Raw genomic sequence first — 27,299 nt, forward strand, 5'->3', positions numbered from 1 at the left:
GTCGAGGCTCGGCAGCCCCGATTTTTTATATATATATATATATATATATATATATATATATATATATATATATATATATATATATAAATTATATTGGCGTCAGCGTACAGAGGGCAGGGTATAGCCAGGTAGGTTCAGACAGGTATTACAGGGGGCTAAATGACACAGCACAAGCGCAGCTTATATCAGAATTATTCAGCAGACTCTGCTGAACAATTCTACAACTCTGATTAGCGGATTTCAATCAGCCGATAAGTTATTAACCCCTAATGTGACCCCCCCCCCCCCCCCAACCATGCTGCAGGATTCCTGTTCCCTGCCTCTCAACCCCCGCCACACCCTTTCATCTTAAACTGCTCCTCTTCACCCCCTTCTCACCCTAGCACTAATTACCCCCCCCCCCTCCTGCAAATCTGCTCCCCGCACCCACCATCATTGCTAATATATTTGTTCAATAAACATTTGCGCAAATACTGCTGGGTCTAAAAAAAAATCAGTAGCACCTTCTTTTTATTCTAGAGGTCATATGCTTTCAGAAAATTATATGGTTTTGGGGTTCTTTCATAAATTCTGAAAGCTGTAAGGGAAAAAAGAAAACCTTAAATTTTTTGGAGAAATTTTGGTTATCACTTTTGCGTCTGATCAATTTTCACCATTTCGTAAAGGCGCAATTTAAAAGTTACAAATATTATTCACTCGATACAGGTTTAGCTTTTATATTTGGTAGGCATTTTGAAAAATGTGCTGCTTTTTATCTCCTAATAATGGGTTTTAGTGTAGTTCCAGAAGGCGGGGCTGAGAATGTTGGTTGGGATTTTAGTGCAGAAAAGGTGGCGCATTGTTAGCCCAAGCAGGATGTTGGGAGAACATTGAATTTCTAGTCATTTGCAGGATTTGTAAGTGATAAAAAATGGGGAAATGTACAGAAAGTGTTTTTTGTTTTTGCCCAAGTCGCCTTGTCTATGCCCTGGGCAAAAGTGTAGCCCAACACATAGGCTGCGGTTTGACCCTAATTTAAACCACAAAAAAAAAAAAAAAAGACAACGTCTATACAAACAAGCTGAGGGGTTCATTTTCAGAGCGAATAGCTCATTTATTACATCCAGTGTAATTTTAGTATGTAACCTTTATGCATTATTCTTCTCCTTTTTTAATAAGTCTATTCACACTGGAGAATTTAAAGCGTATTCAATTTGTACTTCAGGTTTTTAGAAGCTCTGTTGCAACTACAGCACTCAATGTTTTATAACTAACTTTAATGAAAGGAGTCACCATAGGCAAAACACAACAGATTTGTAGTTGGAAAGTTTTTTTTTTTTTTATCTGTTCCACATGTGAAATGTAATATATGCCATTCATTAGAACACATGTGTTTAAATTTGATTAATAAACTGCAAATGCATGTAACTGGGGCTATTCTGTAAGCAGAGTCTTTCTCCTTCTCCCTATTAGTATATGAACTGTGTAAAGTACAGGCAGTAGTAAAACAAAAATTAAATACATTAAAGCAAAGTCTGATACCCGGCAGTAGCGTTTTTAGCATTAGCGTTTTAAGCTTTTTAATGTCTTTGATCTCATTGGAAAAAAAAAAGTGCTGGTGAGCCACGTTTTTGAGCGTTTATATGCATTTTTCGAAGATAAAGGTGTGTTTGTGGTTTTGCCATCTGCAGACGGGACACACAAGATTGTTATGGCAAACTATACTTGACACAGACCCGAGATGGTTCCAACCACACTGCTAAACAACCACCTGTAATTTTTTTTTTTTTTTTTTTTTTTTTTTTTACAACCCGTGCATATATTTTCACTTTGAGCACACATGCTATGTAATATATGTACCTATTACCTCTCAGTGGCACTCTTCTGAAGTACGTTAATGCTATATTGTTACATGTGGGGCCAAAACAACTAATCGATTTAATCGTCAACTAATCGATTATGAAAATTGTAATCGATTAATTTCATAATCGATTAATTTCATAATCGATTAATTTCATAATCGATTAATTTCATAATCGATTAATTTCATAATCGATTAATTTCATAATCGATTAATTTCATAATCGATTAATTTCATAATCGATTAACCGGCCAGTAACATAATGGGGTTAAAAAAAATAAAATTGGCCCTTTTATAGTACAAAAAAGCTAAACGCTACTGTAAATATTACTTTCACTGTCCCACAGTAAAAAAATTAACCCCTTACAGTAGCGATTATTTGCTCTTTTTATACTTCTTTTTGTTTTTGTAACCCAATTATGTTACTAAACATCTCAGGCCTGGGTCACACCTCAGTTTTTTTGTGCTTTTCGCAGAAACACACTACAGTTCATTTACATGTTTTCCTATGGGACATGTTCACATCCATGATTTTTTTTTTTTTCAGCTGCTGCGCATTTGTAAAGAGCAAGGAGTTTTTAATGCAAAACAATGCTATTTTGTTTTTTTTGGTTCAATATACTTCAATGGAGAAGCTGCAGAAAAGCATGTAATGTGTTTTTTTGCGGCAGTTTGTGTTTTGTATTCTGCCCAACAAATTGGCCAATTTTTTTTTTAAATGCTAGTTAAAAAAAAAAAAAAAGGCTATTCTCCGATTAATCGAAACAATAATCGGCCAACTAATCGATTATGAAAATAATTGTTAGTTGCAGCCCTAGTTACATTGGGGAGCTGGAATTTAGAAGGGGTAAAGGTCAACTTGGCCTTTAAAACGCATATCACAAATCTTTAATACAAATTCTAATTATGTCTGTCTGACTGTGGCTAGCAATAGCAACATGAGCACTGGCTTGTGCATTTCGTGGGGCACGTCCTCTTCATCAGAGACAACTCTCCCTAAAAATGGCTTTCAAAAAATCCTACATGACTTCAGCACCAATCCAGGCTGTAGCTGTCCCCCGATGCCTCCAAGACTGAGCTGAGCAATCAAAGACTGCTGATCATTCAGTTGTCGGTTACCCTCTCTCTGCCTCTCCAGTGCTCACAGTTCACACCCATATGATACAATTCTGGCAATCGCACTGAGTTTTGCAATCTGTTTCAAGCTTTCTTTAATTTGATATCGATGCCCTCAGCAGATCACATGGACTTTGTGCAATGCAAGGAAATGCTGCGAATCTTGTGCGTTTCCTGTATTCCATCAGTGTGAACCAGGACTTGGACTATCATTGTTTTCTGCATATGATTGTCTAAATACACACAATTAATGGTCTTGCCTGTTTTTGTTTCCTTTAGACAAAGAAACAACATATACCTTACAGAAACAGCAAGCTTACACGGCTACTTAAGGATTCCCTGGGTGGAAACTGTCGCACCATCATGATCGCTGCTGTTAGTCCTTCTTCACTGTCCTATGATGATACATACAATACCTTGAAGTATGCTAATAGAGCGAAAGAAATCAAATCTGCTGTAAGTAAATTGCGTCGGATAATCCTGTTCTTATTTTTCATTTTGTAGGGGACGGTATAGTGCACAGGAAGATGGACAATATTCTACCATTACAGTTGTGACAGATTTGAGTATTGTAAGGTTGACCCTGCATTGTTAATATGGCAGCTTTTGGAGTTGGGCATCAATTAAAAAAAATACAAAAGTTGCCATTGCTGACCTCCTTTAGAAACTGTTTGCTTGGCTATTGCACTGACCCATTGACACCAATGTGTTTCAAAGTCAAGTATGCAGATCAGGAGAAACAACCCAATCAGTTTGAAATAGAAAGGCGTACCATTTGTGTATCAACTGTATCAGTTTTCTGGCTAAGCTGTGAGAACAAGCCTGCCTGTCCTTCAATGGTCAGACCTGTACAGACACCCCCCCCCCCCCCCCCACCAGCTCTGACCTGGCAGAGGGATACCATTTGTTGAGGATGAACCTGGGATTATGTGTTTCCTCTGTTCATCCTGTTGTTTCTGTGGGGAGTACAGGGTGAAGCCCTTTAAACATTCGTGCCCAGAGTGGCCACATTTTTGTATTCTAATCCCTTTGTGTGTGGGGGCTGCTGACAACCCTTCAGGTGGTTGCAGCAGGGAGTACTGTTTCCTTTAAGTGTGGCACTATTTTTTGACTATATGACACGCCTGTATTGGTATTATTGCACCTGTTCAATTCCCTCTTGTGGCACCGAATATGTCTGCACCACCTCACTTTCTATTGAGTTACTGATATCTCTTTTCTCTTTTTGGCCGTAAATTTGGACCAGCAACATCTCTTGGTTCACTCCTGGTGGGAAACGGTATAGCAAATGTTACCACATTACCTGGGTTTACAATGGTCTACAAATCCTTTAACGTGCTTGGCAGAAAGACATTCCCCTCCCTCTCCACAAGCAACAAAATGCTCAGGTGTAAAAGGGGCCTTGGGCAAATGGATCCCCCATAAGGCAGGAAAACTGCCAGGAGAGCATTTGGCCAGGAATCCTGACCTTGTGTATCCTCCCTAGCAGTTTTCCCATCAGGAAAACAGCTGAGGATCCGAATGGGAAAATAGAGAACCCTGCTCTCTATTTTGCCGTCAGGATTCCCAGCAGAGTGTTTCCTGCAGAGAAAACCGATCGTCTGTATACTTACCTGTCTAAAGGTAAACCTGCGCATGCTCGATAAGTTTGACGCATGCGCAGTAGCATACAAGTTTAGTGTGAGGTGTAGCAAGATGGCATCGAATGTGACGATATTTTTAAAAAAAATTCAAAAAACATTTTTCCTTCCACTTCACAATTATGAGCCACTTTGTGTTGGTCTATCACATAAAATCCCAATAAAATACATTTACGTTTTTGGCTATAAGATGACAAAAGGTGGAACATTTTAAGGGGTATGAATACAAGGCACTGAAAATGCCTGAAAGTACAAGGAATTAAAAAAAAAAAAATTGACTTACAAAGAAAAACATGTTTCTTGTAGTAGTACAGGCAAAACGCTCGCAACTCATTACGAGTATATGCATTTGTATTCAGCCCCATTTACGCTGATACCCCTAACTAAAGGGTTATGAATACTTTCTCAAGGCACTGTAGAGGGATACAACACTTGGAACTGTACACATCTTGCAAAGCTTGTACTGTATGTTCTTGTTTTTGCTTTTACATACGCTTAAAATGTATTTTGTGTTAACAGGTGAAGAGTAATGTGGTTAGTCTGGACAGTCACATCAGTCAGTATGTGAAGATTTGTGAACAGCAGAAAAAGGAGGTATGTCTACGTAAATGGTAATACTTGGATCTGAGTATTTGGGATGATAGGTTATTTAAAATGGAAGTCCACAAAAAAAAAAATCCTGTTGATTTGAAATATTGCTTATTAAGAAGGCCAAAAGGATTTTACCTTAACCACTTGGGCACTTAAACCCCCTTCCTAACCAGACCAATTTTCAGCTTTCAGTGCTCTCACATTTTGAATGACAATTACTCAGTCATGCAGCATTATACCCATATGAATTTTTTTTTTTTTTTCAAACAAATGGAGCTTTATTTTGGTCGTATTTGATCACCTCCTGGGTTTTTTATTTTTTAGCACTATAAATAAAAAGACTGAACATTTTGTAAAAAAAAAAATTTGTTTTTCTTCGTTTGTTATCAAATTTAGCAAATTTTAGTAATTTTTGTTCATTAATTTTGGCCAAAATTTATACTGCTACATATTCCTTGGTAAAAAATAACCCAAATCGATGTATATTATTTGGTCTTTGTGAAAATTATAGGCTCTACAATCTATGATGAAAATGCAATTTATTTATTTTTTACACAGTTGTATAAGATATTTAACACACAGCATGTACATGACACCCCAAAATATATTCTGCTACTCTTCTTGATTAAAATGATACCACATGTGTGGGACTTTTTTACAGCCTGGCAACATTAGAGGCGCAACGTGCAGGGAGCACCATCGGGTGTACTAGGGGCATAAATTTCAAATCTAATTTGACTACCTATTACACTTTTGTGTGGCATATGAATGAGGCATGGATGGGGATGGATAGATGAGTGCAGGAATGGGCACAGAGCAGTGGGCACTACAGATCCAGCCTACATCGCTGCTGCACCCGATCTCTCCCCTAGCACTGTACAGAGAGGGACAGCCGGGCATGCGCCGGCTTGTTTACAACTGAATTGACGGAGCGATCACGTGGTAAATTGCCGCTATCATCGGACCTTTACAGTGATGCACCGGGTTCCCTGGATGCGGCTGTCATAGATATTCCCGGGTGCGCACCTCAGGGGGTACGCGATTCTGGGAGGACGTATTAGTACGCCCTCCCAGACTTTTACGACTGCGCTGCACCTGTTTTTCAGCTATGGCTGGTCGGCAAGTGGTTAATGAATACACTGCACTAAGGTAGAATAACCTTGAGGTTTTAGAACAGCTTTAACCACTTCAGCTCCGGAAGATTTACCCCCCTTATGACCAGGCCATTTTTTGCGATACAACACTGTTACTTTAACTTGGTTAAAGCGTCGTACGACACTGTACCCATATAAATGTATGTCGTCGTCCCCCCCCCCCCCCCCCCCCACAAACAAAGCTTACTTTTGGTGGTATTTGATCACCTGCAATTTTTTTTTTAATGCTATAAACAACGAAGACACCACCCGACCACTTTCTGCTATTAAAAAATCCAATAAAAAGGGTAAATTATCAAAGTTTAGGTCAATATATATTTTGCTACATATTTTTGGTAACTAAAATCCCAATAGGCGTATATTGATTGGTTTGTGCAAAAGTTATAGTGTCTACAAACTATGGGATATATTATAGTTTTATTTTGTTTTTCCACTAGTAATGGCGGCGATCATCGACTTGTAGCAGGACTATAATATTGCAGTGAACAAATAGGACACCAACTGACACTTTTTTGGGGAACCAGTGACACAATACAGGAATCGGTGCTACAAATGTGCACTGTCACTGTACCAATAACACTGGCTGGGAAGGGGTTAACACGAGGAGTGATCAAAGGGTTAACTGTGTGCCTAGCTATTGATTTTCTGTACTGTGGAAGGTGCTTTTACTAGGGGAAGGCATGGTTCCTGTGTTCCTGCAAAGCAGGAACTGACAGAATGGTAATCTGCCTTGGTAACCTAGGCAGGTTGTCTTTTTGCCTGTGTACCGAATGATTGGCGGGTGCTGGCAGACACAAAGCTTATCGATCAGCTCCCACTGTGCATAATTGCAGAGGGAGCAAGCTGCCGGCGGCGCACGCTCAAGCCCAATACCCAGAAGCGCAGGAGTGTATACACACATGGTTCTGTGCACAGTGGCCGCCCTGTAGCCGTAAAATTGTTATAGGACAGTCATGAAGTGGTTCAGATTCCTCTGACTGATCCATACACGTGTACTTATTAAACGGGAATACATATTAATAATACAAGATGCCCAACTTGACACTATTGTCATCACCAGGTATATGCGTTAATAGATTTGGCAAATTCAAGTTGAGTTACTTTGAAAATGCTGAGAGCAGTTGTTTGGGGATGTTATCTAGGCGTGAAAGTGCCCATAATGATTACCTGATTATGGTGAAGATGATCTGATTCTTGCAGATGAAAAAAAAAAAAATCCAGCTTTTTACTCTAACCATGATGAGCAATTTGCATAATCAAAGTCTAACAATTTAGGAGCGTAAGATTCTGAACAAATTTTAGATGTTGATACTGTTTCCTGTTTTATTTTCAGATTGCGATGTTGAAAGAGAAGTTAAAGACCTATGAGGAGCAAAAGGTTTGCGAACAACCTAAGCACACTGCACTATTAGCAAGACAGGAGCGGCCCGAAACTAAGAGGTAAATTACATGTTCTCATCAGCTGATTTTTCCCACAAATTTTTCAAAAGGAGTTTAAAAAAAAAAAAAAAAAAAGGAAACCTATGTAGTTGTGTGAACAATAATGTAGCTAATCAATCCTTTGATGTAGTGGCTTTATTTGTTTTATTTTTTTAGGCTTGGTTTTCAACTGATCTGGCAAGTAACACATCTTTTATATTAGAGTGCTCCCACTCTGGATGAAGGGGCACGTCAGACAGCAGCATTGTCAGTCTGGGGGCGAGGGAAGTTTTTAGATGGATTATCAGGTTTAGATACACTAACAAATTGAAGCCAAACTCTAGCTCACACTGCAGTTACACAAGTAGTGTTTTTTTTTATTTTGAGATAACGGTTTTACATAAATAAAAGCGATCATTGTAAGCGCCCTGGTCAGTGGTAAATGGTTTGTTTCAACATTGCTACATTTGCAGGAGATCTTGTTCTGTTGAAAAAACTGACTTACAGTAGGTGTTTGTGATATTGTGCTTTTAGCACGACAGCGTCGCGCTGATACTCGGCGACAGGGTGCCGAGATCTCGCCGACATCTCACACTCACTGGAATAGTGACAGCACATCCCAGCAAGCGCGTCATAGAAGCGACGGGAGATCCGACTTGGATTCCCGCCAATTCTACACGTGTGCGGCGTTTGTTATGAATCCTGAGGGGGAAGTCCCCGCCGGATTTTAAATAAAAATCCGGCATGGGTCCCCCCCTCAGGAGCATACCGGGCCCTTAGGTCTGTTATGGGTTGTAAGGAGAGCCCCCCTACGCCGAAAAAAACGGCGTAGGGGGTCCCCCTACAATCCATACCAGACCCGTATCCAAAGCACGCTACCCGGCCAGCCAGGAAGGGAGTGGGGACGAGCGAGCGCCCCCCCCCCTCCTGAGCCGTACCAGGCTGCATGCCCTCAACATGGGGGGGTTGGGTGCTCTGGGGCAGGGGGGCGCACTGCGGCCCCCCCCCACCTCAGAGCACCCTGTCCCCATGTTGATGAGGACAGGGCCCCTTCCCGACAACCCTGGCCGTTGGTTGTCGGGGTATGCGGGCGGGAGGCTTATCGGAATCTGGGAGCCCCCTTTAATAAGGGGGCCCCCAGATACCGGCCCCCCACCCTAAGTGAATGAGTATGGGGTACATCGTACCCCTACCCATTCACCTGCAAGAAAAGTGGTAAAAACACAAATAAACCACACAGTGTATTAAAATATTTTATTTTTCTGCTCCGGAGTCCGCCCCCTGTCTTCTTTATTAGCTCTTTTACCAGGGGGGGCTTCTTCTTTGACGTCTTCAGGTGGGTGGGGGCCGCCGTCTGGTTCTCTTCCACCGCCGGGGGGGGGGTGGCTTTTAAAAAAGCCCCCACCCCCCCGGCGGGTTTCCTCCGGCGTCTTCGGCGGGGCTCTTCTTCCGCTATCCCGACGGGTCTTCTCAACTCTCCGGGGTTCTCCTTCTGTCTTCGCCGCTCTCCGTTGTTGACTCGGCGCACCCCGGTTCTTCGTCTCGCTGTCCGGTGTCTTCTTCCGTGATGTACGTCTTCTCCTTCCGTGCTGTGATGAGTTCTTCTTCCGTGCTGTGACGTCATGTTCTTCACTTCTCTCCTTCTCCCGATGTTGCCACGCCGGTCCTCCTCGCTGAAATGACGGGTGCGCGCCTTGCATCGGACCTATATAGGCCTCACAGTCCCATCATGCTCTGTACCTACCCATGTGATACCTACCACGTGGGTAGGTATCACATGGGTAGGTACAGAGCATGATGGGACTGTGAGGCCTATATAGGTCCGATGCAAGGCGCGCATCCGTCATTTCAGCGAGGAGGACCGGCGTGGCAACATCGGGAGAAGGAGAGAAGTGAAGAACATGACGTCACAGCACGGAAGAAGAACTCATCACAGCACGGAAGGAGAAGACGTACATCACGGAAGAAGACACCGGACAGCGAGACGAAGAACCGGGGTGCGCCGAGTCAACAACGGAGAGCGGCGAAGACAGAAGGAGAACCCCGGAGAGTTGAGAAGACCCGTCGGGATAGCGGAAGAAGAAGAGCCCCGCCGAAGACGCCGGAGGAAACCCGCCGGGGGGGTGGGGGCTTTTTTAAAAGCCACCCCCCCCGGCGGTGGAAGAGAACCAGACGGCGGCCCCCACCCACCCGAAGACGTCAAAGAAGAAGCCCCCCCTGGTAAAAGAGCTAATAAAGAGGACAGGGGGCGGCCTCCGGAGCAGAAAAATAAAATATTTTAATACACTGTGTGGTTTATTTGTGTTTTTACCACTTTTCTTGCAGGTGAATGGGTAGGGGTACGATGTACCCCATACTCATTCACTTAGGGTGGGGGGCCGGTATCTGGGGGCCCCCTTATTAAAGGGGGCTCCCAGATTCCGATAAGCCTCCCGCCCGCATACCCCGACAACCAACGGCCAGGGTTGTCGGGAAGGGGCCCTGTCCTCATCAACATGGGGACAGGGTGCTCTGAGGTGGGGGGGGCCGCAGTGCGCCCCCCTGCCCCAGAGCACCCAACCCCCCCATGTTGAGGGCATGCAGCCTGGTACGGCTCAGGAGGGGGGGGGGCGCTCGCTCGTCCCCACTCCCTTCCTGGCTGGCCGGGTAGCGTGCTTTGGATACGGGTCTGGTATGGATTGTAGGGGGACCCCCTACGCCGTTTTTTTCGGCGTAGGGGGGCTCTCCTTACAACCCATAACAGACCTAATGGCCCGGTATGCTCCTGAGGGGGGGACCCATGCCGGATTTTTATTTAAAATCCGGCGGGGACTTCCCCCTCAGGATTCATAACAAACGCCGCACACGTGTAGAATTGGCGGGAATCCAAGTCGGATCTCCCGTCGCTTCTATGACGGCTCTGTATCCATCGCGGCAAGCCAGCTCGGCGCTGGCTCCCGCGATGGGGCTCGTAGGTGCTCAATCTCGCTGAGAAAGAGAGCGAGATTGACACAAAATCGGGTTCACCTACTGTACTTGTCAGATCACTATTTAAAAATAAAAATCTAAAATACAAAACAAATTTACCTACCAAATCGAAGAATTGGTAAGCTGCAATATAAGAAATGTGTGTTTTTTTTTGTTTTTTTTTGTTTTGTTTTTTGGGAGTTGGTACCGCTTAAAGCGGGGGTTCGCTCTAAAAAAAAAAAAAAAAAAATTCTACCATGCTATCCAGCATACTAGCGCGAGCTACAGTATGCCTTTATTTTATTTTTTGGACGCCGTACTCAGTTTAATCCCTTAGTTAAGTTTCAGACTCCCCGCGGGGAATGGGCGTTCCTATGCAGAGGGGAACATGATTGACGGCCGGCTATGGCGCGTCACGCTTACCGAAAATAGCCGAAATAGGACTTGGCTCTTCACGGCGCCTGCGCAGTCAGCTCCTAGTCTGTGCGCAGGCGCTGTATAGCGCCGTGAAGAGCCGAGCCCTACTCCGGCTATTTTCAGGAAGCGTGACGCGCCATAGCCGGCCGTCAATCATGTTCCCCTCTGCATAGGAACGCCCATTCCCCGCAGGTGTCTGAAATTTAACTAGGGGATTAAACTGTGAGTACGGGGCAAAAAAATAAAAAGAAAGGCATACTTTAGCTGACGCTAGTATGCTGAATGGCAAGGTAGAAACTTGTTGTTTTTTAGGGTGAACCTCCGCTTTAACAAGCAGTAAATGAGCTTCAATACAAATCCTCATTGACTTCAAACTACAGGTACTGTGGAGCAATTTATTTTCAAAGTTTATAGCAGCTCTGCTCCATCTTCAAGCCATCTAGTCTCTTACAAATACAGATCAGGAAGCCTTTAGCCATTTATACACTAATATGCACAACATATTGGCACATTCTAGTAGTCTTACCTGGCAAGAAATCCTCTCCAGTGCTGCCATGTCATTTCTCATGTTAGCCATGGTCACCATCTTCTCCCCGATTTCCTTCCGGGTTCCATCACTTAAAATTGATGTAAACCCCCCCGTACACTCAGTGAAGTGAACAGCCTCAGATGATACACCGGGATGAACCAAATCTCCCTACATAGATGTTACATCCATATCTGCTGTCTTCACATCTATATACTGTTTAGAAAGTTCAGATCGTTTTAGATTTTCACTTCCTGGTTAACACCGAGTGTGAAGGCCTGTTCTCAGTGGAGCCTAGGGCCGTGTACACACGGTCATTCCAAACCAATGAGATTTACAGTGGTTCACCGCTGAAGTGGCCTGATGGTCTGATGTGCATACACACCATCGTTCCAAAAACCGATCGGGTCAACACATGCTGAATAAAACGAAGTTCAATGCTTCCAAGCATGCGTCGACTTGATTCTGAGCATGCGCTGGTTTTGAACCGATGCTTTTGTGTACTAACCCACGGTTTGGACCGATGGGGCAGCGGGCCATCAGTTCGATTTTGAAGCATGTTTTAAAATTTTGGACCGAAGGACAACAGACCGATTGGGCTATACACACCGTCGGTTTGGACCGATGAAACTGAACCTCGGTCCATTCTCATCAGTTTTGTCCGACCGTGTGTACGGGGCCTAGGCCGTCTTTATGTAGAACAACATTTATTTTTTCCAGATCCTCCGAGTTCTTTGCTATAAGGTGCCATGTTGAACTTCCAGTGACCAGTATGAGAGGGTGAGAGCAATACCGCCAAACTTAACACAACTTCTCCCCATTCACACCTGAGACCTTGTAACACGAACGTGTTGCTTGACATCGGGGAAGGAAAATGGCTAATTGGGCCCCAATTTGGACATTTTCACTTGGGGTGAACTCACTTTTGTTGGCAGCGGTTTACACAATAATGGCTGTGTTGAGTTATTTTGAGGGGACAGCAAACTGACATTATGCAAAAGCTGTACACTTACTACTTTTACGTTGAACAGTGTCATTTATTCAGTGTTGTCACATGAAAAGATATAATAAAATATTCTCACAAATGTGAGGGGTGTACTCACTTTTGTAAGATACTGTGTATGCATGTGTATAATATAATAATAATAAAAAAAATATATATATATATATATATATATATATATATATATATATATATATATATATATATATATATATATATATATATATATATATATATATATATATATATATATATATAATTTTTATAGATTGTGTGTGTGTGTGATATATTTTATTATTTGTAGCAAATTCACAGTTAAAATTTGAGGGTAAGAGCCCCTTTAATTATTTTAATAGCACTGCTGTGTGAATGAAAAATGACACTGACTTTTGCTCAGGGCACGCTTAACATGAGCTTTCGGAGTGCTGCAGACTCTTCTGTATTAAAAATTTAGCAGAACAGCATCATCATCCACGTAAGAGGGAATGCACTGAGCATTACAGGAACAGGCTACAGTTTTCATTAAAACCTACTGTTGCACATTAACAGAGAAGCACAGCTGGGATCTTAGCAGTTCAGATGTATCCCCAGGCTTCTGAGTAACACACCAATCTGCCTCATCTTACTGAAACACCAAGATGCCTGTTTTTATTTTGATTCCAAGAAGACACTACATAAACTGCAACTTGTGGGTTTCCTCTGCATTTTCCCACCTTTCTGAAAAGCTGATTTGGAGGAAAATCTAGAAGGTGTAGTGATTTTTTTACACGTGTACAGTTGTGCCCATAAGTTTACATACCCTGGCAGAATTTGTTTTTTTCTTGGCCATTTTTCAGAGAATATGAATGATAACACAAAATTTTCTTTCACTCAAGGTCGGTGTTTGGCTGAAGCCATTTATTATAAATCAACTGTTTTTAATCTCTTTAAATCATAAGGACAACAGAAACTACCCAAATTACCCCGATCAAAAGTGTACATACCCCAGTTCTTAAAGCGGCGTTCCACCCAAAAATGGAACTTCCTCTTTTCACATTTGGCACCTTTCAGGGAGGAGGAGGGAACAGGTACCTGTCTAAGCCAGGTATTTGCTCTTACTTCTGGGCATAGATGGCCGCCGTATCAGCGGATATCTACGCCACGTGGGAGAGACACAGGTCCCAGAAGACAGCAGGGACCAGTAAGGACGCGCAGCGCGACTCGCACATGTGCAGTAGGACACCAGGGCGTCACTTCCCGATTCCCTTACTGAAGATGGCGGAGCCTCCACCCGAGGACAGATCGGCTTCGGGTGCCAACATCGCGGGCGCCCTGGACAGGTAAGTGTCTGTATTTAAAAAAAATTGCAGTATTTGTAGCTGCTGACTTAAAAAAAGAAATAAAAAAATTGGGCGGAAATCCGCTTTAATACCATGTATTGCCCCCTTTAAAATCAATGACAGCTTGAAGTCTTTTGTGGTATTTGTATGTGGCTCTTTATTCTGCTGTAACCAATGACAGGTCAACTTGGCCTTGTGTTTTGGATCATTGTCATGTTGGAATTTCCAGGTACGTCCCATGCGCAGCTTCCTGATGAATGCAAATGTTCCTTCAGTATTCTTTGATGACATACTGCATTCATCTTGCCATCAATTTGGACCAAATTTCCTGTGCCTTTGTAGCTCACACATACACAAAACATGAGCGATCCACCTCCGTGTTTCACAGTAGGAATGGTGTACCTTTCATCATAGGCATTGTTGAAGCGTTTATGGTTGTGGCCAAAAGGCTTTAATTTTGGTCTCATCACTCCAAATGATTTGAGGCTTGTCTCTGCGCTGTTTGGCGTATTGTAAGCGGGATAATTTGTGGCATTTGCGTAGTAATGGATTTCTTCTGGCGACTCGAACATGAAGCCCATCTTTCTTCAAGTGCCTCCTTATTGTGCATCTTGAAACAGCCACACATGTTTTGAGAGAGTCCTGTATTTCATCTGAAGTTATTTGTGGATTTTTCTTTGCATCCCAAACAATTTTTCTGGAAGTTATGGCTGAAATTTTAGTTGGTCTACCTGACCGTGGTTTGGTTTCAACAGAACCCCCTAATTTTCCACTTCTTTATTAGAGTTTGAACACTGCTGATTGGCATTCTCAATTTCTTGGATATCTTTTTATATCCCTTTCCTGTTTCATACAGTTCGACTACCTTTTCCCGCAGATCCATTGACAGTTATTTTGCTTTCCCCATTACTCTGAATCCAGAAATGTTAGTGCAGCACTGGATGAAAGATGCAAGGGTCTGTCCGGAGTCCAGAAACTCATTAATCTTTTATACACACAAACGGATCACAGGTGAGGATGGTTACCTTTTTAATAGCCATTCAAACACCTTTGTGTCAACTTGTGTGCATGTTAGGCCAAAATCGCAAGGGTGTGTAAACTTTTGATCAGGTTTATTTGGGTATTTTCTGTTGTGATTATGATTTTATAAAGACAATTCAACTGTTTTATCTTTGACAAAATGCAGTTGTAATACAATTTGATTAACCTATCTTTTTGCCCTTTGTAATTCCAGGTTTAGAGAGATTCTTCAATCTCTGTTTGGCAACAGGGAGGAAATAAGGGCTGCCTACTGCCACTTGGAGATGCAACAGAAGGAAAGTGAGCTGAAGTCCATTTACCAGAGGCAGTACCTTGACCAGATACAAATGCTGTGCTCTCAAGAGCAAGCATTGAAGGTGAGGAGTTCTTCAAGAAATGTCATGAAGCACACACCAGCTCTTTTAACTTATTTTAGCTTTTGTAGCTTCTATAACATTAAAGGGGTTGTAAAGGTACAACTTTTTTGTTTCCTAAATGGCTTCCTTTACCATAGTGCAGTCCTCCTTCACTTACCTCATCCTTCGATTTTGCTTTTAAATGTCCTTATTTCTTCTGAGAAATCCTCACTTCCTATTCTTCTGTCTAACTCCACACAGTAATGCAAGGCTTTCTCCCTGGTGTGGAGTGTTGTGCTCGCCCCCTCCCTTGGAGAGTCAGGAAGCCCACTAACACACAGCTCCTTTCTCTATCTGCAACGTAGAGAGTGTCCTGACTCTCCTGTAGTCCAAGGGAGGGGACGAGCACGACACTCCACACCAGGAAGAAAGCCTTGCATTACTGTGTGGTTACAGACAGAAGAACAGGAAGTGAAATACAGAAGCAAAATGGAAGGATGAGGTAAGTGAAGGAGGACTGCACTAAGGTAAAGGAAGCTATTTAGGAAAAAAATTGTACCTTTACAACCCCTTTAAATATGCTAACCCAACTTTTGTTATTGCTGATATATGCCTGCTGTACCATGTACCTGTTCTTTGTTTTGCTTCCTTCGTGTGAAATCACTGGTGTTCCTGCCAGTTTCTGTTTTATTATTAAAAGATGACTACACTCGGCACTAGGCATGAGAGCACAGTGTGGTTAGTTTTCTGGTTGTGCTGGGTTCTCTGCCTGCTCTCCAATAATCAGACTTGTGCTGAGACGTAACGCCTGCAGAGCCATTCACTGGGAAGACAAGTGTTGCTCCTCCACTAACTCTCTGAGCACCTTATGCAGCCAAGAACATGGGGTATGTGACCCTTTATATTTACGCAGCTCTGTGTGTCCATTCAGACACGTAGTCGTAGGCCTGGCCCCGCCCCCTTTTCTTCTCATTGGCGTCACTGGTTGCATGCACTCTGAATACCTCCTAAACTGTGTAAGTTTAGGAGATATTCACAGTACCTACAGGTAAGCCTTATTACAGGCATATGTGTAGGTAAAAGATGAAAAAGTAGATATACCACCACTTTAAATGTAACTGAGAAAATGAAGAGGTTTTGCCAGTATACCCATTGGAAAAATATGTAACGGTTGGGAATTGTGCTTTTGAAGTGCTTTATGGACGTCAAGAAAAATTTCAATGAAAAGGGCGATTTTCCTCCATTGGACATATGGTTGGCATCTCTGATCTGCCGTAATTCTTGAAAGTTTAGCTAGAGAAGTCTGAATTGGTGAGAAGACCATATGTTGGCATATTTGATTTTGATGTTTTTTTTTATGAACCTGTACGCCATCTTGAGCTCAGATTAAAATGTAAACTCCTGTGAAGTGGCAACCTGCCATCTGACAATGCTAAGCTGTATTTTTTGCCTGAGTTTAGCTTGGCAGCTGTTTTCTGTTTAATATGTTTTATAATTCGCTCTCCTACCTGAGATGATGTCAGAGTAACTATAGAGACAACAGCTTCGTGACAGGAAGAGAGCCAAGTGAAATTCCTGAAGGAATTCCCAGGACACCTGATGGGGGTGGTGGTCCAGGGAGAAGCTTTCCTATCAGTGAGGTTTGAGACTATTCAGTAAATCATTGCACAGGGTAGTGATGATGTGCAGTAAACCATAGCAATCCGTTATCAATTTCCTGTAGCCTTGGCAATAAAAGTTGATTTCTGGTTGGTAACTTCTCCTTGCCTTACCCACTTGTGTCTTGGCGATCCAACCACACTGTCATCAGAATGGAGAAGAACTGAAGACTAACATGATGTATGTTCAAAACTGTTGTAATGTGATTATTTGTTTCAGGCTACAAATAGGAAGAATCATAGGCTAGAGGCTTTGAAAGCCAAGCAAAACCTTTTACAAATGAGAAAGGAGGAAGAACTAAAACGATTTGATGAGAACACACATTGGCTCCATCGTGTGGAAAATGAAATGAAATTGTTGGGATCAGACAACCAGATCCCAAAGGTAATAATTGCTTATAGAAATGTTGCCATTTTCCTGTCATGTTTCTTACATTTTTTTTTTTTTTTTTTGGACCGGTTTACAAACCTCTAACCAGTTCCAGCCAGGGCCAATTCAGACATTTTTCTCATACACAAAAAAATGTGCCTTTTGATGCTCCAAAAAAGGCCTAGACCATTACTGTATATACTTGAGTATAAGCCGACCCGAATATAAACCGAGGCGCCTAATTCTACCACCAAAAATGGGAAAATCTATTGACTTGAGTATAAGCCTAGGGTGTCCATCTGAGTGCCTCACTGTGCCCATGCCTAGACTGACGTTTAACATGGGAGTCCATGGAAGAGGTGCCCGGCTTTGAAAAATCGGTGCTCCCCAGCCGTAGGTCCCCCAGACAACAAACTTTGCACACTTGTAGAGGAGAAATGGGGCTACATGTGTGCCAAATTCTCTTTCTCTTACTCTCTTTTCAATGGGCTCATTATAGAAGTTTATTTACTAACACATAAGAGTGCAAAATATGGTGCAGATGTTTATGGAAACAAATCGGCTTCCAGGTTTTTTTGTAAAGGCAGGATTTGTTTTTACCTTAAAGGGGTTGTAAAGGTTTATTGTGTTTTTGTTATTAAAAAAAATACAGCAGTGGGAGCCAATGGAAAAAAGAAATTATCCTGGACTGCCGCACTCCGATAGGCGATTTATTGAAACTAAAGCTGTATGACATCCAAACATTCATGCAACACTGCAGTCAATGGTAGAAAGTGGACACGGGACAAAAAAGCTTTTGTGTCCACTTTCTACCATTGATTGCGGTGTTGCATGATTTTTTGGATGTCCTACTTTGGATTTTATCCTTTGTTCATTTTTGTTTCAATAAATCTTCTTTCAGAGTGCGGCAGTCCAGGATCATTTCTTTTTTCCATGGATCAGCACAGAGTCTGCACCTGTCAGTACTACAGGGCGGGAGCACAGTATAGGTCGCAGGGCTTGGAGTGGTACTCTTTTTCCAGTGGGAGCCAATGGCTATCAATCTGTCCAATGAGGACCCGAGACAGTGGCTGGAGCTGCTGAGCTCATTCTCGTTGCTGTAAAGATCGGGTTTAGGCAAGTATTAGGGGAGCTGCTGCACTACAGAAGGTTTTTCACCTTAATGCATTAAGGTGAAAAACCTTGAGGGTTTACAACCCCTTTTAATGCATTCTATGCATTTAAGATAAAAAAAACTGCAGCAGCCCCCCTAATACTTACCCAAGTCCCCCCTCGATCCAGCGGTGTACACTAGTGCCTCAGCCGTCCGGGAAGTTCCCTTAAAGTCGCTTAGCCAATGGAGGAGGGGTGAGGCTCTGTCTCTGAATGGACACATGGAGCTACAGCTCAAATTGTGTGCCCCCATAGCAAGCTGCTTGCTGTGGGGGCATTTAAACAGGAGAGAGGGGCCAGGAGCTCCAGCCAAGGACACGGGAATAGGTTGCTCTGTGCAAAACAGTTACTAAGAGCAGGTAAGTATTGCATGTTATTTAAAATCACTTTAATTGAACAAGCTGAAGTTAAAAGCTGATTGGCTATCATGAACGGCCGCACCAGGTTTTGCACTCTCCAGTTTTAGTAAATCAACCCCATGTCCCAATTTTTTGCCTTTTCTCTTATGGTGGAAAGTGGTGCAAAGTATGTCACTGACCTTACAACGTCAGCACTCTTCCTTGCATTATTCTTGTGTGAATGCAAACCACTGATTTCCCCCAGGGGACAGGCTCATGATAACCCTGAATTTCACAGAGTGTGGATTGAATGAAGCTGACCCTCATTCAACCTGGATGAAGTCGGGTGCCGGATTGCACAGAGGTGAGACTGCAGGGGGCAGCGGCAAGAAAGTACATAATCTAGAGCTGCAGTTTTATTTTTATATTCATTGCTGTGCTGCCCATTTAAAAATGAAATACAACAATTACTGAGCTTAGGAACAATTCCTTTTTTTCTAAAGGTGATGTACCTTTTTGATAGCCATTACAAATGGTGTTTCTGCTGAACTTTTAATGTGGAGAAACGCCAAGCTTTCTGTAGTTTTTTTAGCAGTCAAAAAATTCTTGTTTTTTGCTGGCTTAGCCATCTGAGCAGAAATCATACATAAGTATAAACTGCAGTCCTAATAATTCTATTTTTAAGTTCATTTCCATTGGTTCTGGGTTATTCACAGATTTGATTTGTTAATATTTCATAAGCTTCTCTTGCAGAGTAGCCATGATCCTTTTCTATAAATAGCTCCTGTGACATTTTCATTAATAATTTATCACTACCAGTAGTTAATTGTAAAGGCCTGGAAGTAGTTGGGCATTTCATAATCTCTTGCTGATCATTGTCTGTGGGTAATAATGAATGCATTGGTTCAGTTTAAGTGAGAACGCCTTTTTTTTTGTTTGTTTTTTGTTACAGGAGCTTTCTAAAGATTTAGAGTGCTGCCATCTAAAATTAGAGGTAAAAGATTTAAAATCTCAGATTGATCACATGAACAGGCTTGTATGCCTTCAAGAACGAGAATATCGTCATAGTGAAAAGTAAGTGAAATTTTAAGTTATTTTTTCTATTGGATTGTATGCCTTTTAAGTTTGTTCCTCTTCAGGCATTATACTGAAAGCACCATTTAAATTCCAGTTGAATGTTTAGGACCACACAGAGACTGGACTTTTGCATTTGGTCACTCCCCTGGTTCCCAGATCCCACATATTTCATTTTCCAATAATCGGCTTAAAGAAAAACAGACCGTACAGAGACTTTAAAAAAAAAACACATTTGGGGGACTGGAACTCTGCTTTACCCCTGGGGTCAGCCTGACATTGAGCCGGCATTTGCATGTGAGGGGGAGAGAATACAACCAAATGACTGCTCAAACACCTGTCCATGGTTGGTAAGGCTGTATTATAATTTTTTTTTTTATTCCACAAAACGATTTTATTGGAAATACTGAAGTAGTGTTTACAATACAGTACAATCAGCATATCATTTGAAATGGTATCCAATCCATGATGAAATAGTATGATGAAAGATGCATGTTAACGACCCATAAGGTATGGCATGAATATCTTAGAAAAACAGAAGTCGTTTCACTAGTGGAGCCATTAATCTTGCATTTACAGATAACAGAAAGAAACAATTGAGGAACTTTATTGTTTTTGGGGTCAACCAACTCATTTAATGGAAATAATCCCACTGAGACCAATATCAGCAGGTTCAACAGTGGTAGTATTGATATTGGTAGTCTCGGCCCCTTTCTGGTATTTTAGTTCCTAATTAATTGTGGTGGGGTGTAGTGTTCATTTGTGTATGTAGATAGGGGAAGGGGAGGAGGGGGATGAGAGGAAAGGGTATAAAGGAAATGGGGATGGTGGTAGGGACCTCTCTCCGACGCAATGCCCTATCTGAGATACATTTATTGAGTGTCCTATCAGGTAATTTAGGTAGTTGCGACGGGTAGCGGACAGTAGGCGCTATACCTTTTAGTAGACTTGAAAGGAGTCCAGCATGCCCAGATATTTGAAATTTTGTGTAAATATTCTTGGGATGTATGGATTAATGCCCCCATCTCCTCAATCTTAGAGATCCTGACTAGCCATTCCCTCATAGATGGTACATCTGTGGATCGCCAGTGAACAGGAATACAGAGTTTAGCTGCATTAACCATGTGCATGGCAAGTGATTAAGTAATCTAGGGTGTATGTGGTGACTCGTGCCCTTAGAGCGTGTACTTTCCTCAAAAACTGTTGCCTTAGGGTACAATCCCACCCAATTTTGTGTAGCATAAAACCTTCTGATCTCGCATCGCCAGCAGATATTGGGGATTGTAGGGAAAAATTTGTGTAATGGAGCAGGGGCTCTATACCATTTTGGTTGCAATTTTCCTGAATTGCAACATTCAGTGAACCTTTGTGAGCGTATTCGTAAATGGGCACAGACTCTCTTCGTTCAACTGATCGTATTACAGGTGTTTGTCTTTTACAATTTTGTAATCTAATTTAGTCTGTAGTGTACACTTTTTTTATTTATTTTTTTTATTTTAAAGAATGAAGATCTAATTGTTTATCTTTGTTCTGTTGTTAATTTAGGTTGCTCAACTATCTCCTACCAGCCTTCAGAAGACAATATGAAATGTTATCCAGTTCTGCCAGCGGATTATCTAGTGCTGTTGTAGAGTCTGATTTCCAAGAGATTGAGCACTTGGTGCAGAGGGAAAAGGCCGTGGTGTGGGCGGATCAGACAGTTGTTGAAGACCCCAACAAATCAGAATTACCAGATATTGCATCAATCATTTCCTTCCCACCTCTCTTGTACACGCAGACTACACCATGCCGTAAGATTTGTTCTGTTTTATTGATTTAGCGCAATACACCAGCTGACCACTTTCACATTATTACAGTTGGGCCAGGAACTGAATGTCAGTTATGCAGGGTTTGCTTCTTATTGGTTTTCTGCAAAAGATGCAGCCTAAAAAGATTCTTAGAGGACGTAGATTTGATCACTACACCTAGAGTTCTTAGTAGTCCCGTAGGTTGCAAGGAGACCTAGGAAACTGCTCTAACAATGCTAAAGGTATGGTCTTTTAGTTGGAGTTAGCTGCTTTATAGGCTTTCAAATGTTGAAGCCAGTGAGTGTTGGTCTGCAGAGAGAGAGCGAGAGAGACACTTTGCGAGTTAAAAAAAAGGCTAATGGTTTGTGGAGCTAGATACAAAGTGCAATTTCCTGACAAAGCGGAGCTTTACTACTTAGACAAGCTAAAGCTTTATTTTTGTTTTTTTCTTTTGCTGTTGAGAATTGTTATCCTTTAACTCTTTTGGATGCTGGATATACTGCCTATTTGAGGCTGTCTGCCCAAAAACTAGAAGCAAGGTTTCCATCAATCATTACAAATGGTTCAATGATAAAGTGCTAGAAATGTTGTTTTATTTAAATCTATCAGTTGTTTCTATTAACCACTAAGGACCCCTCACTGTTTATATACGTCATTTATTTAAAGATGGATATCTCGGTAACAGCAGCAGCTGCTGCCACAACCTGAGATATCCATCTTTTCAGTGACTGGTCCTCTAAACGATAACGGTGGTCTTCACGGCGGATACGCTGCAAGATCACCTTTATCGGCTGCGGGAGAGGGGCCTCCCTCCCCTCTCCCACGCCCTCTGCTGCTAACCGGAGCCGTCGGCAGCGGCAGAGGCAATCGGGTCCTTCCTCCTGCTCGGCTGGGATACGAGTGAGGGCAAGATGGCCCCCACCTGTCTCCATAGCATAGCAGGGCGGAAGCGACGTCAAAACGTCACTTCCGCCCATGCTTCTTAAGGGGGCATTTTCTTATTTTTTCAAATGACAATTTTTTTTTTTTTTGCATTTTAGTCTAAATATGGGATCTGAGGTCTTTTTGACCCCAGATCTCATATTTAAGAGGACCTGTCATGCTTTTTTCTATTACAAGGGATGTTTACATTCCTTGTAGTAGGAATAAAAGTGACCCATTTTATTTTTTTGTGTAAAAATTAATAAAATTAATAAGAAAACAATTTTTTTTTTTTAAAGCGCCCCGTCCCAACGAGCTTGCGCGCAGAAGAGTAGTGCCCGCATATGAAAACGGTGTTCAAACCACACAAGTGAGGTTTCACCGCGATCATTGGAGCGAGAGCAAGAATTCTAGCCCTAGACCTCCTCTGCAACCCATAGAATTTTTTAAACGTCGCCTATGGAAATTTTTAAGGGTAAAAGTTTGACGCCATTCCACGAGCGGGTGCAATTTTGAAGCGTGACATGTTGGGTATCATTTTACCCGGCGTAACATTATTTTTTACAATATATACAAAAAATTGGGCTAACTTTACTGTTGTCTTATTTATTTTTTTATTCAAAAAAGTTATTTTTTTTCCCCAAAAAATGTGCTTGTAAGACCGCTGCGCAAATACGGTGTGACAAAAAGTATTGCAATGACCGCCATTTTATTCTCTAGAAAAAAAAAATATATATAATGTTTGGGGGTTTTAAGTAATTTTCTAGCAAAAAAAACAGTTTTAATCTTGTAAACGCCAAATCTGAAAAACAGGCAAGGTCCTTATGTGGTAAAATTGGTAGTAAAGTCCCTGTTTACTTGTACCTACAGGTAAGCCTAAAATAAGACTTGCCGGTTGGTACATTAAATATCTCTTAAACTTGCATCGTTTAGAAGTTATTTACTATAGTAACAGCCGGTGACGTCATTGGCACATGCACACTCTGCTCTCAATGGACGGCTTGCCATCCATTGAGCAAGCCATGACGCAATGGTAACGTCATCGCGGCCCGGCCAGTCAAACAGGCAAAGCCTGCGAGCCCAAAAGGAAAACCAGATGAAGATGCAAGTCCCGTTGGCAGTGACAGCACGCCGCTGGAGGGTTTTTTGTTTTAAGGCAAGTATTTCATATGCTATGTATACTCATAATATGCTGTTATCAGGCAGGGGACTATTTTGTTGAAATCTTTATTTGCGGTCTACTACCGCTTTAGTAAAAAGCCACAAATTTAAAGTAACTATACCCCTGAAGTTATAGTTTAATTTAAGACGGAACCCTTTTTTTTTTTTTTTTTTTTTTAATAGAATGGAGAAGGATTAAAACACCTGTAAATTTTATTGATGTCTGTGCCCCTGTAGATTCATACCCTGTATGTGTAATGTTTACCATTAACAAATCTGTATGTTTAGTGCCGGACAACATTCAGCCCAGTTGTCAGAGTCCTGCTATGCTCATTTCTGCATTTTTCTACAGTTGTTGAAAGAATGCTTTCAAACATATATATTTTAATTGTTTTTATCAATTTACAAAATGCAAAGTGATCGAGCAGAAGAAAACTAAAAATTTAAGTCCGATACCAATTACCGAGCCCATGCAAAATGAATGGGCTCAAATCGCACTGCAAATAATCACATGTAATTTGAAAAGGAGTGCAGTGCAATTCCTTTCTGAATTATGTAACAGTCACTGACAAGCCTGCGTTCACACGGGAGTAGTACGGGAAACTGAAGGTGATTCGGAGAGAGGAATCGCACCACATTCCTGTTGAAAACACGTGATTCTTTGCAGTGCGATTTGAGCACTTTCATGTTGTATGGGCATAAGTCACACTGCAAAGGTATTTGTTTTGGGTATCGGAGAATTTGCAGGATACTGTCAGTTCTGAGCTGTAAGTTTGCAGTGTTCAGAAGAGGTTTTCTTTTCCTGCACTATGCACATCCTTTAACTTCAGACCCAGGGCATTGTAAAAAGACGGCCACAAGGTGGTTCTACAATGCCGGGAGGCCGTCTTTTTACGGCCTCGGGTCCTTCGGCCACTGGAGGCCAATCACTATACGCTTATTGCGATTTTTTTTTTTTTTTTTTTTTACCAAAAATACGTAGAAGAATACGTATCGGCCAAAACTGAGGAAAAAAAGTAAAAAATAAATAAATACCGCAGAAATGATCAAATACCACCAAAAGAAAGCTCTATTTGTGGGGAAAAAAGGACGTCAATTTTGTTTGGGAGCCACGTTGCACGACCGCGCAATTTTCATTTAAAGCGTGACCGTGCCGAAAGCTGAAATTTTCGCCTGGGCAAGAAGGGGGTATATGTGCCCAGTAAATAAGTGGTTACAGTGGTTGTTAACCCACTACTATAAAAACCTCCCATCCCCTCTGCAACATAAGTGTGTCCCAGTGTTATATAAAAAATATGCCGATCTATACCTATATCGGACCCTGTGGGTGGGGCCAATCACTGCCGATGAAGTCAGCCTGGAAGGAGGGGAAGAGAGGAGAGGGAGCCGAGGAGTCACATGAGTGCCAGGAGGCGCTCTGATATAGGTAAAGATTGGGGTATTTTTATACAACACAGGCACAGGGGCACGTTTTTGTATGTTAGAGGGGATGGAAGGACTTTATAGTAGTTAAGAGAGCAGCAGGAGGGGAGCGGGCGGGCACTGACTTAAGCAGACAGGCGGGGAGAGAAGGATAAAGCAGGGCGGCAGATGGAGGCACATAAACTGACCAGTGTCAAGGCTCGGCAGCCATGATAAACCGTGGTCAGTTTACAAGGGACAAGGTATAGCCAGGCAGGATCAGCCAGGGTTGTTAGGTGATAGAAGGGGCCAAATGACGCGGCACAAGCACTGTGTTGTAGAACATGCTTTAAGGGAACAGGATCTGTTTGTTTTTTAGGTTCACAAACACTTTCACTTTGTAGGAAATTCCTGTAGATGTACACCTGATCCAACTTGAGCTGCACACTACACACGGTGATTACAGAACAATCTACTAGCACAATGTGCATTAGCTTTACTGCTTACAGTTCAATTTAGGAGTGTGCAGGAATGTTTACCAACCCTGCGATAAAGCGCTCACCCTCGGAGTGTATGTGTCTGGATATAGGTGTGTCGAAGATATAGGTTTTATTAAAAGCAAAACATTTAGAAATCCTTTTTTTTTTTTTTTTTTTTTTTTTACGTTGCATGAACCCAAATGCTCAAGACTCATTTCTTTCAGATACACTTTAATTTGTTATAACCTGATTATTTTTTATTTTTTTTCCTAGGAGCAGAGAAGCATGTTCAGAAAACGCAAATGCTAGTCAGAATGACACAGAATGAAAGCAACTTGGCAGTTGTCAGACCTTTCACTGAAGAACCAGGTACATTTTTATTTAACTTTTTTAATTTTATAATGCACAAGACTGATGCCAAAACTGTCAGCAGTTTAATTTTCCAAAGTGTTTTATTGAGAATCATACAAATACAGATAAGGCGTAGAGAACATTTTACAGTATATCACATAACATCCAAAAGGAGTCAATATAGGCAAAACAAGGTATCGTTAAACACAGAAGGTAGTTATTATCTAAAATCCAAGTCCTACAAAGGGATCAAGCAAGGTAACAGTACATACTAAGCTGGTCAATAAAGGGGGGAAGAGGGTCAGTGACTATAAAATTTGTGTAACAAGGCACTGGACCCGTGAGTGTCGACCCAGCATCCGCCCACCCCTAAAGGGAAAACTGTCAGCAGTTTAAATGCATACAAGTGCCTATATGCCTAAGGGTTCTTCATTCATACAATGGTTCATAAGCCTAAAGCTCTCCATACGCAAAATTTGGCCGGTTCAGTGGGGAACATAAGTAGATAATGTGAAGAAGATGCGGGACTGGCCTTTTTAATGTTGCCCTCTGGCCCTGGACTCAAAGTTGGGTGCTCACCTAGGTATGTAGTGAAGCACGTTTGACAAGTGGTGCTCTAGAGGTCCAGATCTGTGGCACTACCTCCTGGTGTAACTGTCCCTGATGACTCCTTATGGCGTATGTGTTGTAAGAGTAAACTTGCGCGCTACTATGTTCTTATTTTTTAGGTAAATATAAACCATCAACCTCCAGTGAATATAGTGAAAATAAATGCAGAAATATAATATATATATATATATATATATATATATATATATATATATATATATATATATATATATATATATATATATATATATATATATATATATATATATTTATATATATTTATATATATATATAGTACATGTATAGTGTCCGTGAATTGGCTGCAACCACTTAGTAGTGTACTCGAAAGACACTGCATAATGTAAAAGAAAAAGATGAGAATGGTGCGCTTATTCAATAATGTGCCATAAAGTAGTACACTCAAAGAAAAAATATGCTGAGTATCCAAACATACAAATAAATTAAATGTGAATAAAGTCCAACTAAAGCCCAATGGTAGGAGTTAGTTCATATAAAGGCAAAAATCTCATAGCGATAACTTGATAGAAGAAAAAAATAAAACATCTATCCAAGCATCGACTGTTAAATTTATGAATTGGCCGCTCACCTCAAACAATGACCCAAGGGTCAAACAAGGCTAGTCCAGATAAG

The 27,299-nt window shown here is 41.7% G+C and overlaps 1 protein-coding gene across 1 annotated transcript in view; it reads left to right on the forward strand.

Moving 5' to 3' along the window:
• KIF18A (kinesin family member 18A) overlaps window positions 1-27,299 on the forward strand; it is a 122,205-nt gene that overhangs the window by 71,292 nt on the left and 23,614 nt on the right. Inside the window, exons 7-14 of the mRNA XM_040328340.1 lie at window positions 3,236-3,412; window positions 5,116-5,190; window positions 7,675-7,781; window positions 15,206-15,368; window positions 17,226-17,390; window positions 19,818-19,939; window positions 21,485-21,729; window positions 25,962-26,057. Of these exons, the coding sequence (XP_040184274.1) occupies window positions 3,236-3,412; window positions 5,116-5,190; window positions 7,675-7,781; window positions 15,206-15,368; window positions 17,226-17,390; window positions 19,818-19,939; window positions 21,485-21,729; window positions 25,962-26,057 (1,150 nt within the window). The remainder of the gene's footprint in view (window positions 1-3,235; window positions 3,413-5,115; window positions 5,191-7,674; window positions 7,782-15,205; window positions 15,369-17,225; window positions 17,391-19,817; window positions 19,940-21,484; window positions 21,730-25,961; window positions 26,058-27,299) is intronic.

This window comes from Rana temporaria, chromosome 11 (genome assembly GCF_905171775.1).
Source record: "Rana temporaria chromosome 11, aRanTem1.1, whole genome shotgun sequence".
Lineage (NCBI taxonomy): Eukaryota > Metazoa > Chordata > Amphibia > Anura > Ranidae > Rana > Rana temporaria.